At 42.5% G+C, this 18,511-nt stretch overlaps 1 protein-coding gene and 1 pseudogene across 10 annotated transcripts in view; one reads left to right on the forward strand and one right to left on the reverse strand.

The window, feature by feature from the left end:
- The window catches only part of STXBP6 (syntaxin binding protein 6), a 266,854-nt gene that overhangs the window by 189,870 nt on the left and 58,473 nt on the right, over positions 1-18,511 (forward strand). For all 10 annotated transcript variants that reach the window (XM_006055167.4, XM_044933076.2, XM_006055168.4 and 7 more), the window contains one exon: positions 17,850-17,980. In XM_006055167.4, coding sequence (XP_006055229.1) covers positions 17,850-17,980 — 131 coding nt within the window. The remainder of the gene's footprint in view (positions 1-17,849; positions 17,981-18,511) is intronic.
- LOC112581038 lies at positions 2,076-2,215 on the reverse strand (annotated as a pseudogene).

The raw sequence follows: 18,511 nt of genomic DNA on the forward strand, positions 1-18,511 counted from the left end.
AACATTTTAAAATGACTGGATAGTTTATACTTTCCACTCTCATTAATTAATTGATTTAATTCATTGCATTCACAGGAAGATCAGACTTACTATTTTATCTGTGCAGTGTTTTTATTTCGTGTTCTGTCAGTGAGACACCTACGCTTGAGAGAACGGGCATCATAATGCACATTTGTGTCTCAGAGCCATAGAATGTTAAAGCCCAGCGGCACACACCTCATTTTCCTAATGTAGCTTCATCCTAGAAATGATGAGATTGAGACCCACACAGCCTAACACGCCCATAGACAGGTAGGCAGAATGGGCACCAGGCCAGAGCTCCCTGACTCCCCTGGTCAAGTGCTGTCTCTCGCTGAAGCTTCCCCTCCCTCAGAAGCATGGCTGGGACACGATCAGCTCCAGGCCAGTGCATTACCGTAAAGTTCATTCCCACAGAGAACAGCTTCTTCTCTCCCAGAGGGATCGCTTAGTTTCTAAGCCAAATCCTGAGCCTGGAATGCTGTTCTGGTCCATGATGGAGCAGGTGAGGAACTGCAGGGTGGTTCACTGGAGAACCATTTCAAGGTGGTTCACAGGAAGGAGCATCACCTCCCTCTCAGGAGACAACAGACTGAGCTATGACTCTTTTAAAGGAACTTTCCTAAGATTCCCAGTAGGGAACATGTTCTGTATTTTCACATAAATTCTCTTTTACGTCTTTGTCTCAGCAAACAACCCTTTTCTCATATCTGAAGAACTAGCCGTTTTGATAAATTTTACTCTTTCAATTAAAATGACCTTTCTCCCATGACAATGCGTGAACCATACTGGATTTCTGCTTGGCTTATATTTGGTGAACAAAGCTTGTTGACATTAGGAGCTCATGTGAGCTGTGTTTCTCAGAAATCTGTCAAACATGGTGGCCAAGATGACATGCAGGAGACGGAACCTGTGACATATACCTGTCAGTGTAAGTGGGGCTAGGGGCTTTCAACAATCCTCTTTTCCACATGCCTGAACAACAGGAAAGGCTAGTCTCCTAACAAATCCCATTATAATGCAAATCTGACATCAGGGTATAAGTACTGGACACCAGAATCTGAATGGCCCTTCTCCTCTCCTCAGACTTTGATATACAACCTGGAGCCTGCCCTTCTCAGTTCAGACCACTAGCCAGTGAATCTTCCTTCCCCAAAAGGAAGAGAGGAGTGAGCATTTTTACCAAGGACAAAACAGGTCCCTCCCCCCATCTCTGTCACTCAAAAATTGCCATTACTCCCATTCTGAGTGCTCAGTATATGCTCCTTTTAGTTTGGGATCCTATGAATGCTTCCCTATCTCATTTATAGGGCAGCAGAATTGACGGAGATCTTCAGCACTTGCCCATCAGCAAGAATAGGTAGCTTGGCTGTCCACAGGGGCTGCGTTGGGCTACAGATCGCTAGACACATCGTCTTAGGAACAGAGTGCCCACAGGAGTCCAGGCGGATGTGGCTGTGTATGCTGTGTTCGGACACTGTCCCTATGAGTTCTCCCCTCACACCCTCACTGTTCCTGGTAGCCAGCGAAGAATGAAGTGGACTTTCATCTGCAGAATGAGCTTCCTTCCCAGGGAGCCCTCAGGAGAAGGGGGAAAGTTAATGATCACGGTCCAGCACAAAGGAAGTAAACAGCCACGGCACACAGAAGGCAGTGACCTTTCCTGTGTTTCCTTCTATGGCAATGCCATGATGGCTCCCATCCAGACACGGAAGTCACTGTTCTCATCTGTCCTTTTCACCATAATCCCAAATCAGTCAGGCTGTGGGCATTTCCACCTTGATGCTGTTCTCTCTGGAAATGTGGCCTTGGGACAGCCATTCTTGCCCTTGAGAGAGTGACTCTCCTGAATGTGTCCTCCTATGCCTCACTAAGGGATTCCATTGCTTCTCTTATTTAGGGTCTCCTTTAGAAGGTGCCTCTCTTGATCACTGGCTTGGCTCTTCTGGCCTGTTGAACCATCCATGGTCACTGAAATCTACCTACCATTTCTTGCTTGGGGTTTTTTTTTTCTTTTCTTTTCATCTAAATGTACCCTGAAAACCCTTGAGATGCAAGAAGTGTCTCCTGCTTTTGCCTGGAGTGCCAAAAACTAATTATCAGCAACAAAATCCTGTTACAGTATTATCAAGGAATACATTTTCATTCGATGGAGCCTGCACTACACTTGATCTTAGCCAAAAGGCCAAGAAGCAAGACTTCCTGCTAACTGTGAGGATCTAGAGAGAGTGGCTGGGAGGCAAGAGAGCAACCTGTGCAATACATCTGGGGTGGACACTGGCTTCTCCTTGTAGAACCCTCAGGGACATCATGGACCTCCTTAGCAGAGGAAGCAGATAGAAGATAAACATTAATTCTTTTCCTGTAACAATATCAGATGCTGAAGTACCCTTGATGATGTTAGTCACTTCCTCAAAGTCTTCGTGGAATTGGCACAGTTTTGCTAGTGTTTATGACTCTGTGCTGACTTGTGACCTCATCTATCTATCTATATAGGGTTACAAGTGACTTAGAACTCCAAAATGTGCATGCCCAGCCTCGTCTGTTGTCAATGACCACAGATATGAAATTATAGCAACTGAGAGGGACCAGGAGTCTGTGAATGTGCTAATAGACCATAAGTTGAGTTTGAAGACATAAATCTTTGTGGGAATCTTGGCATAGTTTTGTTTCTCTATTTGTTTGATATTGCTAGCTTCTGGAGAGTTTTCCATCTTCACGGAAGTGTCAGAACTCATGGGTGGTAAGATTCGCTGAAGGCTCAGTAAGGGCTGATTAGGGAATGGCTGTGCTGACCATAGGGATCTTGGCCTGTGGAGTCAGATGGGGGAAAAATCAGTCCAAGTTTGTACGTAGTCTAGGAAGTCGTCCTCCATTAGGATGTTTGGGGAGATAATCAGGCAGTTGATCCCTATAGCCATTAGGGGAACAGGAAGAGGCACCAGATCATAAGCAAAGCCCCTTCATGCACATGCAGTACCTGCGTTACCTCATGTGTCCCATAGAAGCAGGTGCTTAGAGAGTTACTGCCTCTAATGAGCAAAGTGAGTATTTTTGAGTCTGTGGTCCTAGGCAATGACATTTGAGTGGACTGCATCTTAGGTTATGGGAAGATGTCAGAGTTTCTGAATGAGCGATCTTGACATTTAAAAACTGGGACCTGGTCTTATCCCAGTCCCTCTGGGTACCATCCAGTATGAACCTCGACTGGAGAGCAGCAGCACAGTGCAGTGGTCCATGCCCTGGAGGCGAGATCTTTTATCATTTGCTTCTGCAGGTAGTAAATATCCAGCTGCTCGCTGCACTGTAAGAGTTCAGGTGACACTCACATCGTCATCTGGCACATTCCTAATGTACTGTTTGACAAAGCAAGACCTGCAGTACATCCCCATCCTTTCCGTGGCCGTTGTGGAAACCATGGCAAACTACCCATCACACCTACATAAAGCGTCTAAGTGAGCTTTAGTTCTATCACACTAATGTCCTAAACTGAAGAGAGCTTTAGCTTGCACACTAAAAGAATGCAAAATGTTGCTTTTGAAGGGGTCAGTAGAAGTGATAATTTTTTGTATTTTGATGATGTAAGGAATTCACACATTTGGCCCCTGGTTAAAGGGGCTAAATGTAGTTTTACAACAAATTTAAGTTAACTTGCAATGCACTATCAGTGATCTCTGCTCCAAATTTCAGTCCAAGTAGAGTGAGGTTTTGGTGCCAAATTAATTTCATGCAAAGAGTTGGAGAATTCTAAGTTAGTCAAGTCTACTGACTGGCCTGCATGATCCTTCGGTAAGTTTTTTTGTCACCTGACATTAGCTATGTTTGCTCTTACTATTCATTTTTTAGATTAATTCATTTGTTTTAATCAGAGGATAATTACTTTACAATATTGCGATGGTTTTTGCCACGTGCTGTGTGTGCTTAGTTGCTCAGTTGTGTCCGACTCTTTGTGACCCCATGAACTGTAGCCCATGAGGCTCCTCTGTCCGTGGAGATTCTCCAGGCAAGAGTGCTCTAGTGGGTGGTCAAGCCCTCCTCCAGGTGATCTTTCCAACCCAGGGATCAAACCCAGGCCATATACCAACGTGAATCAGCCACAGGTATACATGTGTTCCCCCATTCTTTATAATGCCTTTTCCTAGTGAAGATGCACAGTAACATCCAGTAAAAGTAAAGAACTGCACTCCACAGTGAATGAATTGAAAGATATGGGGGAAAACTCAACTATATCCCTAAGCCCCTGGGCACAGGTTTAGTGACCACTTTCAGCATTTACTGAGAGTAGCTACATCTTTTTCTGTCACAGAGGAACCCACCCAGGATGGCCACTGCTCTCCAATGCAGATTGGCTTAGTCAGAATTGCCCTTGGTCGAGGCTGTAGGTCCGAGGGAGAGGAGTGGGACCATGGAACAAGCAAGTGGAGACCTGCAGGCTTTGTGACCAGCTGAGTTTTGAGAAGAGCTGACGTAGCCACCATTGTTGGAGAAGGAAATGGCAACCCACTCCGGTGTTCTTGCCTGGAGAATCTCAGGGATGGGAGAGCCTGGTGGGCTGCCGTCTATGGGGTCACACAGAGTCGGACACGACTGAAGCGACTTAGCAGCAGCAGCAGCAGCCACCATTGTGCCTCATCTCCCTGAGGCTGTTTGTCTGCCAGTTATGTTCTGGTTTATGTGGAGATGGTCAGTGGGAAGTTGTATGGAGGAGGGTGTGTATATCGCTACTCACGCGGCATCAGAGGATCAGACATATTATTCTTTTTGTTCTGAATCTTCATCAAGGCTGTGCTATTGAAAGATCCCCTGGGATTTTCCTTAGGAAGGACTCATTTACCACAAGTGGCATCATTTATTTCAGAAATGATTCCTAGGTTGTTCCATAAATACTAATGAAGTGCTTAACCATGTGTTCCACCTTGGAATTTGCAGCAGGAGTCACGGAGGTGCTGGCTCTCCGTGCAAGAGAAGCAGCTCTTTACCACGTGTCAGAATTTGTAATCAGGTGTGCCTGGTTATTCTTTTTTTTTCCCTTCTCTGACATTGCCTTAAATGACTCCAGACAGAAAAAGAAAAACAGAGACACAGCTAAAAAAGAGATTAGAGTAAGTGAGATATTGCTAACCACAGCCATCAGGACCTACAGCAAATACTTGATTATCACTGGTCAGAATGGAGATATTTCATGTGATACATGATTGAATTAGAACTCTGTTGGTCGCCCTCCTGAAGTATGCAAAGGCATCATCTTTTATTCGCAGGATGTTTAATGTGGTAGGTAGATAACACATACAGATATATAAAAGTACAAATCAGAGTGCTCTTTATTCTGACAAGTACAAAGTGTGATGCTGAATAGACAGTACACAAGGCATAAGAGTAGGACAGTGTCTGGGACTTGGTGAGTGACCTTGAGGATGTCCTCTGGGGGGTCAACAGCTGTGGAGAGTGGACAGACTGTCCCCTTTTCTGTATATCTGTCATATTGCCATCTGGTCTAAGTCACTGTCACCTGTCTCCTGGACTACTGCACCGGACGCTCCTAAGTGATTTTCCTGCTTCCATGCACCCTCCTACCATGACCAGGACCTGCAACAGTTAGCCAGTATTTTTTAAAATGTGAGTCAGATTACATTCCTGCTTCATGCTTACAAAGCCTTGTCCACCAAGGCCTTCATGATCTGGCACTTGCTTGTCTCTGTGACTTCACTCATTCTTTCCTCCTCTTAGTATTTTGCGGTCTTTCTCATCCTTGAACATGTCCAGCGCTTGAGTATCTTTGAGCTTTGTCATTAGCTGTTATACCCAAAAGGCTTCTTTTGACCAAAGAAGGCCAGAAGGATTGTTTTGGGTGTGTCTAGATTATGGGGAGTGCTGCAGTGAAACAAGGAAGATGATGACAGAAGAAGAGCCATTGGGTAACATTGTTTGGAGACTTTTTTAATTTTCCAGGGGCAAATTTTGGAGAGTGATGAGCAGGTAGGGAAGCGATGGTCTGAGCAGTGAATGCCTAGGAAGCAGTAGAGGACTCAGCACACGTAACTCTTTTCTCTCACTACCACATTTCTTTAAAAAATGGATGGAGCTTTAGGACTGGCCTTACCAATAGGAGATTCTCATAGGAAAAGAAAACATTAAGCATGCTCACATGAGTAGGAGAAGTCTGAAAAGAGGGAGTGATGGAAGCTTCAACTAAAAGTAGGAGTAATTGGAGAAAAGAGATGAGCAGAAGAGGAGACCATGAGCCCACTTGGAGAGCTTTGCAAGTATATTTTTATAAAAGGAAGTATCAGAATTGCAGTGAGTGACCCAATTCATATGTTGAAATAATACCCCCCAACGTGATGGTATTAGGAGGTGGGGTCTTGCATTTGCACCCTTACAGGGTACAAACCTGCACCCCCTGCATTGGACGCACAGAGTCTTAACCACTGGACCATTGGGGAAGTCCCTGGTTTACTTTTTATTAAGGTATAACTTACATATTGTAAGGTATATGAATCTTAAGTGTGTATTTCAATGAATTTTTTTACATGAGTATAAAACCAGACTTCCCTGATGGCTCAGCAGGTAAAGAATCTGCCTGCAATGCAGAAGACACAAAAGACACGGATTTAATCCCTGAGTTGGGGAGATTCCCCTGGAGAAGGAAATGGCAACCCACTCCAGTATTCTGGCCTGGAAAATCCATGGACAGAGGAGCCTGGTGGGCTACAGTCCATGGGGTCACAAAGAGTCAGACACAACTGAGCGACTAGCACTTTCATATAAAACCATGTAAGCATAAACTATATCAAAATATAGAACCTTTCCAGCATCCCAGAAAGGTAATCACCTCCATCTATTTTGACCACAGTTGCCATAGATTAGTTTTGTGACTGTATAGCTTTATTGAGGTATAATTGATATGCAAGTAACTTCACATATCTGAATGGTACAGTTTAGTAACTTTTTCATGCAGAATCATAACAATCAAAGTAATGAACCTATCCATTACCCCCAAAAGTTTCATTGTACCCCTTTGTAATCCCTCCTTGGCCCCAGGCAGTCCCATACCAACCCCCCAATATGTGTAGGCAGTCACTAATATGCTACTAATATGAATTGCTTCCATATCTTGGCAATTGTAAATAATACTGCTGTGCATGCTAAATCATTTCAGTCATGTCTGACTCTGCAACCCCATGGACTGTAGCCTGCCAGGCTCCTCTGTCCATGGGATTTTCCAAGCAAGAATACTGGGATGGGTTCCCATTTCCTTCTCCAGGGGATCTTCCCAACCCAGGGATTGAACCTGTGTCTCTTACGTCTCCTGCCTTGGCATTGGCAGGCAGGTTCTTTACCACCAGCACCACCTGGGAAGCCCCAATATTGCTGTGGGGTGCATGTATCTTTTCAAATTAGCATTTTCTTTTTTCTTTTTCAGATATATACTCAGAGGCTCAGTTGCTGGATCATATGGTATCTATTTTTAGTTTTCTGAGGAACCTCCATACTCTTTTCCATAGTGGCTATACCAGCTCACATTCCCACCGACAGTGTACAAGAGTTCCCTCTTCTCCACATCCTCCCCAACAATTTGTTATTTGTAGACTTCTTGCTGATAGCCATTCTGACAGGTGTGAGGTGAATTCTCATTGTGGTGGTCCAGTAAGAACTGGAAAAGTGATGCCAAGTGGTTGCTGTAATTTAGCAAGGGGTGAGATATATATTAATATATTTAGGTCTTTAGTCCATTTGGAATTTATTTTTGCACGTAGTACTAGAAAATGTTCTAATCCCATTCTTCACATGTAACTGTCCAGTTTTCCTAGCACCACTTACTGAAAAGACTATCTTTTCTCCCTTGTATATTCTTGCCTCTCAACATCTTAATAATATTGAGTCTTTTAACCCATGACCACAGTGTGTCTGTCCACTTGAATCTGTAGATCAATTTGGGGATTATTGCCATTCTTAACAATATTAAGTTTTCTAATCCTTGAACACAAGATGTTTTTATCTTTATCTAAGTCTTCTTAAATTTCCTTCAATAACATATTGTGGTTTTGACTATATACGCCTTGTACTCTTTTGGCTAAATATGTTCGTATTTTATTCTTGCAGCTGTTTCTGTGAGTGAAACTGTTTTCTTTGTTGGATTATTAGCTATTGTGTTGGTGAGGATTCTCCAAAGAAACAGAACTGATAGGACGTGTGTATATATTAATATTATATAAATATTTGTAGTATATATGTTTATATTTATACAGAGAATTCACTCATGCAATTATGGAGGCTGTCAAGTCCAAAATGGGCAGGGTGGGCTGGCAGGCTGGAGACCCAGGAAAGAACTAACGTTGCAGTTCAACTCTGAAAACCATAATTCCTTCTTGCCCTGGGCAAGTCAATCTGCTGTTCTATTCTGGCCTTCAGCTAATTGGATGAGGCCAACCACGTCATGGAGGGCCATCGGAGTCCACCAATTTAAATATTAATCCAAAGACACCCTTCCAGAAACATCAAAAAGAATGTTTGACCAAATATTAATGCTTGGGTGCCATGGCCTATCCGGTAGCCAAATTGACACATAAAATTAACATCATAACCATGACTCTGATTTATTTTAGTGATTCCTTTGCATTTGTGGAATATGTCTTTTAACTTAATGTGCTTCCCCTTAAAGTGATAATATAGGAATTCGCGTGTAAGAACTTCCCAATAGCTCACTTCCCTTACTCCCATCCTGACTTTTATGCCGCTGTCACACATTTTACTTTTCCGTATGTTATAAACTTCATGCACCATTGTCATTTGTAAGCGAAACTAGAGCACTGTTCAGCCTAAGGCTAATTATTCCTAACTCGTGGGGCAAGGCCCTTCTGTGTATCCTCGGGGCCTCCTGAATCCTGAGGTTTTCTTGTCTGACTGGTGGGAACAGACACTGTGTCTAGCCCTACTTATTTCCCTCTATTCATTTTGAGTGGTTCTTTCTTTGGCCTCAGGTAATTTCCTCACACACCTGTGGTGAGAAGTACTCAGCTAAATACTTAAGGCTGAATCTCTGCAGGTCTTGGAGTTCTGTGTGTGTGAAGTTCTCTCTCTTCATTGCTCTGTCCTGAGAATTTTAAGGACATTGGTTTCCCTGGGTGCTCAGCTCTTGTCTTCTCAGTGCAGAGAGTCCGGCAGTCCCCGGTAGTGTCCTCCACAGACACTCTCAAACCAGAAAAGAAGGGCAGTCATGGAGCTGAAAGTGAAAGTTGCTCAGTCCTGTCTGGCTCTTTGTGACCCCATGAACCCCATGTAACCTGCCAGGCTTCTCTGTCCATGGAATTCTCCAGGCCAGAATACTGGAGTGCGTAGCTGTTCCCTTCTCCAGGGGATCTTCCCAACCCAGGGATTGACCCAAGTCTCCCACATTGCAGGCCTTTACAATGTGAGCCATCAGGGAAGCTGGCCTCATTCATTTCCGGTCTCTCAGGAACCACTCTCATTCCCTGTTTCATTCACTTTGTCCATTTTGGGTTGCTTCAGGCAGAAGGGTAGATGTAGCCTTCATTTCTGTTTTGTAGACATGAGGCTAGAATTGCGGGGTCTTATAGTATATGGATGTTTAGCTTTAGTAGCTGTCACTTAGAGTTTACCAAAATCAGCTAATTTGAATCGTAGATAATTTTCACTAATGTAATTGACATTCACTTTACCTAAAACTAGCTCAGTTGGTAAAGAATCTACCTGCAGGGCAGGAGACCCTGGTTCAATTCCTGGGTCAGGAAGATCCACTGGAGAAGGGATAGGCTACCCACTCCAGTATTCTTGGGCTTCCCTTGTGGCTCAGCTGGTGAAGAATCCGCCTGCAGTGTAGGAGACCTCAGTCCGATCCCTGGGTTGGGAAGATTCCCTGGAGAAGGGAAAGGCTACCCACTCCAATATGCTGGCCTGGAGCAATCCATGAACTGTATTCCATGTCCATGGGGTTGCAAAGAGTAGGACACAACTGAGCAACTTTCACTTTACCTAGAACATGTTGCTAGATCTTATTCCCTGCACAGTAAAGAATGAAACTGACAAGTTCTTAGTGACATCATTCACTTTCTCTAGAACTTCAGTGATATAAGCCCTCACATCAAATGTACTATTTAAAGTATTGAGTAAATGGTGGTACTGAAAAGGGTGGAAAGCAGAGAGAGCAGATAAATCTGTCGTTACTTGACTGATAGTTGTCATTATATTTGAAAACATACGTTTGCTAAGTCACGGCAGCTCTGATTTCTCCAGAAACCTAGTGATATTATATGTTTCTGGCCCATTAGCACATTCTCTGTCTCTCTCTCAAGTCTCCTTGTGGGTGGCTGTTACTCTTCTCACATAGAAGGTGACCTGTATCTACATAACATCCTTCCATGGTTCCTTTAGATTAAATATAATGTGCTCAACAGTGGAGTTGTGTCAGGCAGCAGAGCACTGGGCCCTCCCCTCACATGGGTGCGGGGAGGGGGCGATTGTGGTGAGGTGGTGGTACATAAGGGCTTCTGCTTTACAGCTGCTGAAAGACTAAATGATTCTATCTCTTCTCACTGTAAGGGGCATTTGAGAACTAAGAATGCTTTTTAACACCTCTCACTGGTAAAATGTGTATTAAATTTCTACCAAAAATGACATTTCCCTAAAGAGAGTTGCCCCTTGGCCAGTACCTTTTCCGTATATGACAGATAATGTGAAAGGGAAGTGTCATGTTAAAAGCATCTCTTTTGTGAGTTTCATTCCCAGTCTTTGAGGTGCTTATAGAGTAATTTAATTCATTCTTGAGTCAGGTAGCCCCTGCTTTGATGCCTTTGTCTTTGGATCCTCTGTTTGTAAATCTCCTAAGAATAGATCAAAAATGATGTTTGTATCTGTTTCCAGAATTTAGGAAGTAAGAACAGAATGAGGCTTTATGGCTGCAGTTAACCCTTTCTGTTTTCTTCATTGGATACCACAGTATTTCGTATTGGAGTTAATCTCTTTCAGAAAGCCATCAGCGTTCTCACAGGTCAAGGCATTTATTTCCCTGGCTGGGGTGCGTGTGTTTGTTTCAAGGTTACACTGTATAAATCAGACATGCTATACCCTTTCCATATAAAATACAAACTTGCAGTAATAGCATTAACCAAGTTTTATAATTCATTGTATGTTAACCTTTTACCCAAAATGCATGCAAGTTGATTTTTTCCCCACAGGTATATGGGGAAAAGTCTGAGGAACCTAAAAATTCAAGCACATTGGAAACCTTGGGTTGCTGAATCTCAGGCCTGAAGTCGTGTTTTCAACAAGGCTGAGACAAACAGAATTGCAAGAGAGATGCTGCTAGAATAAGGATGCAGGGAAGAAAAGACTGTTTTCAAAGGCTTGAACCCACAACTTTTTTTCCTTCTAGTCCCCTAATATTTCTGTAAGTTCTTGGTTATTACCATTTTCTCTGCTCCCCTTAGTTCCCAGGATGCCCCTCTTTTCTAGTAAAAAAGCAGTTCACATTCCTTATAACCATGGCTCGATCTTGAAACAGAACAGTTGAGCCTGATGTAAGTTGTTGGCTTCTTCATGGTTTCTGACGTTCTTCCTCTGCTTCCTTTGGTCGGGAGAGCCGTTTGCTGATTTGCTTGTTCATTTATGCATGTTATATGGACTGGCACCAGTATTGGTTTATAATAGAATGGGCATTGTTTCTGCTTGTCTGGAGAGGGCAGCACCCATCTTGAGACAGGAACTCACACTTTCTGGGGATTACGCTTCCTGATTTCAAGCTAAAGATTTAACTCTCCAAGACTACCTATGGTGTGCCTGAGCCTGTCATTGACTTGAGATGTATCAGATCAGATCAGATCAGTTGCTCAGTCATGTCCGACTCTTTGCGACCCCATGAATCGCAGCACGCCAGACCTCCCTGTCCATCACCAACTCCCAGAGTTCACTCAGACTCACGTCCATCGAGTCATTGATGCCATCCAGCCATCTCATCCTCTGTCGTCCCCTTCTCCTCCTGCCCCCAATCCCTCCCAGCATCAGAGTCTTTTCCAATGAGTCAACTCTTCACATGAGGTGGCCAAAGTACTGGAGTTTCAGCCTTAGCATCATTCCTTCCAAAGAAATCCCAGGGCTGATCTCCTTCAGAATGGACTGGTTGGATCTCCTTGCAGTCCAAGGGACTTCTCCAACACCACAGTTCAAAAGCATCAATTCTTCGGCGCTCAGCCTTCTTCACAGTAAACTCTCACATCCATACATGACCACAGAAAAAACCATAACCTCGAATAGATGAACCTTTGTTGGCAAAGTGATGTCTCTGCTTTTGAATATGCTATCTAGGTTGGTCATAACTTTCCTTCCAAGGAGTAAGTGTCTTTTAATTTCATGGCTGCAATCACCATCTGCAGTGATTTTGGAGCCCAGAAGAATAAAGTCTGACACTGTTTCCACTGTTTCCCCATCTATTTCCCATTGAGATGTATACCCTTTCACAGTGAAAATCTACATATTTCTATAGTTAAAGTAACACTGTCAACAGGGTAAGAAGGTTATAATTGGGAGGGACTAGATTTTGTTTGTTTTTAAATCTTGATCACAAAGTTGTTTGGTTTGTTTGTTGCCTTTTTGGCTGTGCCACAAGGCTCACAGAATCTTAGTTCCTCCACCAAGGATTGAACCCAGGACCCGGAAATGAAGGCATCAGGTCCTAACCACTGGACTGCCAGGGAATTTCCAGGAAGATTTTTTAAAATGCAGCTCATGTTGACATGAGACATTGAAGTTGTACATTGCAAAAGTAATTCTGTCTCCTTGTGGGTAATTTGCAAATATTAAAACTAGCCTTCTCCATAGAGGTGCATATGTCTTTTCAAATTAGCGCTTTTGTTTTCTTTGGATAAATACCCAGAAGTAGAATTCCTGCCTCATATGGTAGTTCTGTTTTTTTATTTTCTGAGGAAACTCCATACTGTTTTCCACAGTGGTGGCACCAGTTAACATTCCAACCAGCAGTCCTGTTTTTTGCACATCTTCATCCACATTTGTTATCTGTTGTCTCTTTGATAACAGCCATTCTGACAGTGTGAAGTGATATCTCATTGTAGTTTTTATTTGCATTTTGAATACTCTTGAAAGTCCCTTGGACTGCAAGGAGATCCAACCAGTCCATTCTAAAGGAGATCAGTCCTGGGTGTTCTTTGGAAGGAATGATGCTAAAGCTGAAACACCAGTACTTTGGCCACCTTATGTGAAGAATTGACTCATTGGAAAAGACTCTGATGCTGGGAGGGATTGGGGGCAGGAGGAGAAGGGGACGACAGAGGATGAGATGGCTGGATGGCATCACTGACTCGATGGACATGAGTTTGAGTGAACTCCGGGAGTTGGTGATGGACAGGGAGGCCTGGCGTGCTGCAATTCATGGGGTCTCAAAGAGTCAGACATGACTGAGCGACTGAACTGAACTGAACTGAATGATTAGTGATGCTGAACATGTTTTTATGTGTATGTTGGCCATCTTTATGTCTTCCTTGGGAAACTATCTATTCAGGTCTTCTGCCCATTTTTTAACTGGATTGTTTGTTTTTTCTGATACCAAGTTGTGTGAGTTCTTTATATATTTTGAATAGTAACCCCTTATCAGAGATATCATTTGCAAATATCTTTTCCCATTGAGTAAGTTTCCTTTTCATTTTGTTGATGTTTTCCTTCACTGTGCAAAAGCTTTTTAGTTTTGTAGTCCCATTCATTTATTTTTGCTTTTGCTGCCTTTGCCTAAGAAAATAGATCCAAAAAATCATTCCTAAGACCAGTGTCAGAGACTATACTGCCTATGTTTTTGTCCAGGAGTTTTATGGCTTCAGGTCGTATATTTAAGATGTTAATTCATTTTGAGTTTATTTTTGTAAATGATGTTTTATTCTTTTGCATGTGGATGCAACGTGAAAGTTTTCCCAACACTATTTATTGAAGACATTGTCTTTTCCCCACTGTGTATTTTTAGATCCCTCGTTGAAATTAATTGACCATATATGCATAAGTTTATTTCTAGATTCTATTCTGTTCCATTGATCTTTGTGTCTGTTTTCTTTGTGTATGTGTGCCAGTACCGTACAGTTTTGATTACTGTAACTTTGTAGTATAGTTTGAAATCAAGGCATATAATACCTCCAGCTTTGTCCTTCTTTCTCAAGATTGCTTTGGCAAGGAGTTCTTAAAAGATGGTTCAGCCTTATATATTCCAGTTTGAACAGTCAAGCTGGTTAAAAGGCCAATTTGGGGAAAATCACAGATGTCCTGGTGAGGGATGTTATACTGTCCAGAATGTGGCTGCCTCATGAAACCTCCCTGACTTTCCCCAACTTTACTTTGGTCCTTAAATCCACCCCCGCCCCCCACATACATCTCAGATGACTCCTGTGTCATTTATTCTATTATGCTTTATTCTCTATAGCATCATTCTTATCTCCTTCTCACCAAAGTTATTGAGAACCACTTCTTTCTTAATATTTGAAAAATCCTCAAAATCCTCAAAACTTCCTTCTGTATCTTCCATCTAATAAATGCTCCATAAATATTTGTTAAATGAGTAAGCACATAGTTCAGTAGCTCTTAGCACTCAAAGTGCCTCCGAGTCAACTGGAAAGATTTAAAATATGGATGCCAGGACTACATCCCCAAAGATTCTGATTGACAGTGTTGGGTATTTTTGTTGTAAAACTCCCAGGTGATTTTGATGTGTGGGTCGGAGTGGAAAATTAGGGGATGGGGCTGATTCTGGGTAGTCTGCGGTGTTACCTGGGAATATCATCATACCCTCTCTAAATGCTTATATATTTACCTTTTCCTCATGAAAGATGAAGCTATGACAAAATGCCCTGATTATCTCACCTTTAAAGTTTTTCAAAATAATGAATATGAAATCTACCCGACAGGGGTACTGATGCACATCATTTGGTTGCATTTTCCAGAGTGTGCTGTAAATTAGCTTCCCTTGGGAAGGAGAAGGTGAATTGCTGTTTTCACTAGACATCTGGAATTTGACTGAATGACTTATTTTTAACAGCTGTGGATCCGGAAAACACCAAAATAGAAAGGGGTTAAAACATGGCTTCTTCAAACACAGAGCTCAGAAAGTCTGGCAATGGCATGATTGTGCAAGTGTTTTGATTTCAGAAGGGGGAAGTCTTCATTTAATTCTATATAATGTGTATATAATAATATAATTTTAAGGCACCTGCTTCAAAATAGAAAGTGGGATGTTGGAGATAATAACACTAAACAAAAATTAAACTAAACCAGGCTCGGTGCCCAGGAAAATTATCAGATTCCAAGAACTGGGCAAGGAGTAAACTAATAGAGGGTAAAAAAAGCAGGAATGGATGAAGTCATATCTGCCTCTGTTAAAAATGACCATGAAGCAATGTGATCGCTCTTGAACAATTCTGAGGGGCATTTGTTGGGTGGGTGGAGTTCCTGCCCTTCTCATGTTCAGTGACAAACTTCCAGTGGAACTTGCTTTCCTAAAATGTCAGTCCCAAACATGCCAATAATTACAACCATCATGAATTATGTTTGAACTTTTATTATGCTGTAAACTAGTTGGAAATAAGTGGACCAGTAATAAAAGTAAGAGTTAACTGAAGTCAGAAGGAAAACCTTCATGTTTCCCAGGATGCCTAAATGCCATGTAATTTACATAAACAAAGAAGGAAATCCTCTGTGTGTGTTTAGGGGTGTGGGTCTAATACAGGAACCCATGTTTTCCTGTTATTGCAAAGCATTCTTTAATCTTTTAAGCACATTTTAGGACCCACATATATTCCAGGTGTGTTGTTTCCTTTGCTATTAAAACAGCAGAGCAGGGTATGACTATCAGAGAAATTTAGGAGAGTCCCTTTCGTGTCACATGGACACACAGATTAAATGAATTAAGTGGATAGACAGCCCTGGGTAGACTGGTAATATTGCATGAATTTAGTGAGGGGAAAGATTGTTCCTCATGGACTGAAACAGGCTTATATGTGGAGCTGTAGGCCAGACAGGCCATTTGTGGATGAAAGACGATAACATTTCCTTGATCTTGGTTGTTTAAGGGGTGATGATTTTTTAACCATGAAAGTAAACGCAATTGGTGTGAAATGTTCATAAGCGTTTAGCCAAAATATAACTGAATAATGGGCATTAAACCTAATCATTATTTGAAATTAAAAAAAAAAATGCTTGCTAAATTCTGGTTAGGAACAAAGAGAGAAGGATGGACTGAGATCCTAAAAAAAGCCCAGTCCTAGACCATAGGTTTTTCAGCTAAAGGCGGGGTGCCCATATATTTTTGTTCACTTTCCCCTCTTGGTCACTGTTTTCCTGCCTAAATGACCCCAGACACTGAAGCTGTGATAAACTCTGCTGTATGTGAAGGAGAGCCTTCTTACCACCAACCGTAACTGGCACAGGTACTTTCTCTCCTTCATCCCGCAAGGATTCGTTTTGCCATCTGTTGGGCATCGCATGGTTATTTCAAAGTGTGGGATCTGTGGGCTGCTTTGAAACTAAGAAAGAATGTAGCATTGATGTACAGGCTTACTAGGATTGCATTCATTACGAGGAGTGCTTTCCACTTTTCCTGCTTCCTTTAATAGCATCAATTCTATTTAAACTTACAATTCCTACAGCCAGAGCTCAGGAGGAGCTTTGAGGAAAATCCTTTTAAAATACTTAATTACCTCCCCTCCCTTGAGGCTCTAAGTCAAGAAGTAAGCAGACAGGCAAAGGTTCAGAGTGACTCTCTACTGCTGGCTGGTGCTTGATCTCTGTCTGAGAAGTGAGAAGGTCCATCCTCAGCGCGGAAGGGAGAACTGACCAAGGCCGAGAGGAGGAACTGCTGCAGGCCTGCAGCTGTGGTAGCCTAAGGAATTCATATGTGGAGGGGGGCCAGGGTTATAATCAGATGCAGATTAGATAAAAACTAACTGTACTTTATGTTGAAGCTGAAACTCCAATACTTTGGCCACCTGATGCGAAGAACTGACTCATTTGAAAAGACCCTGATGCTGGGAAAGATTGAGGGTGGGAGGAGAAGGGGACGACAGAGGATGAGATGGTTGGATGGCATCACCAACTCAGTGGACATGAATTGGAGTAGACTTTGGGAGTTGGTGATGGACAGGGAGGCCTGGCGTGCTACGGTCCATGGGGTCGCAAAGTCAGACACGACTGAGTGACTGAACTGAACTAGAAGGCCAATTTTTTTTTTTTTTTGAGTGACGTATTTCTTCTTATTTTATCACTGAAGCCTGGAATACTTACACTGGACTATAGCATTAGAAATATGCATTGTAGTTGCCTCAGGGAACCAGTAAACTGTACCTTTAAAAGGTAGCCTTTCCCAGCCACCCCTACCTGATGCTCTCAGCCCTTTGTGCTGCTTTCCCTGCTAACCATCATGGTTTATTTGGAGCCTCCATTAGAGGGGCTTGCTATTAATTGTCCCTGTCGTGTTCAATGTGAGTGGATGAAGGCATCGATGAAGCTGCCCTTACAGTTAAAATTATATTGCAACTACTCGAGGGTGCAGATTATAATGTCTGTTCTTTTTGAGTTCGCCTCTCACTAAAGGCACACATACTCATTCATTTTCTGTTTTCCTGCTCTTTCTTTGTCTCTGCACTTCCCTCTCTCTTCCTGCCCTCTATATTCACATACATACACATGTATACACACACACACAAATATGTCATTTTTTATTTCTCTTTTATGGCACATATGCATGTAGGCATAAGATAGAAACACCTGTGAATGGGAATCCAACCCACCCTGCACACTCACTGATCACAGTGGTCTTTTCTTGGCAGTGACCAACAAGAAACCCACGCAGGCATCCATTACGAAGGTCAAACAGTTTGAAGGCTCCACGTCATTTGTGCGGCGGTCACAGTGGATGCTCGAGCAGCTTCGCCAGGTTAACGGCATCGATCCTAATCGGGTGAGTGAACTGTCCAGTGCCGAGCCACGGTGTTCTTCTCTCACAGTGACTCTCTCATTGACCTTGGCAGAGTGGTGGCTGTCTGAGTCGTTTTGGGCAAGGCTATTTCTCTGTTCCAGTTATGTGGCTGAGCCTTTCTGATTCCTGTGCCTGTCTTATGGAAAAGTATAAATCTTTTCATCATGTTGGACAGAGGCACCTAAGGAGATGCATATTGAAGAAATGCTAGCTACCTCCAATACAAAGAGCAAAGTGCCAAGGGCAGAGTTCAGATAATCACATCTGTGATTATCAGTATGAAAAACCATGTTCATCAAAGTTCCATCTGTCTCCTAATGCAATCAGGGATGAGGTTTATTTACCAAAAATCAAATAAATGAACTGCACCTTAAAAATGATGTATTAGAATTCCATTGGATTTAATAAATGAAACATTTCATGGTAGAGTTATGTATGCAAGTAAATTCCCTTTGCTTATACACTAACCATATATCAATGATGAGGAAAAATGAAATGTGAAATGAAACTATA

This window comes from Bubalus bubalis, chromosome 20 (assembly GCF_019923935.1).
Source record: "Bubalus bubalis isolate 160015118507 breed Murrah chromosome 20, NDDB_SH_1, whole genome shotgun sequence".
In the NCBI taxonomy this organism is placed as follows: Eukaryota; Metazoa; Chordata; class Mammalia; order Artiodactyla; family Bovidae; genus Bubalus; species Bubalus bubalis.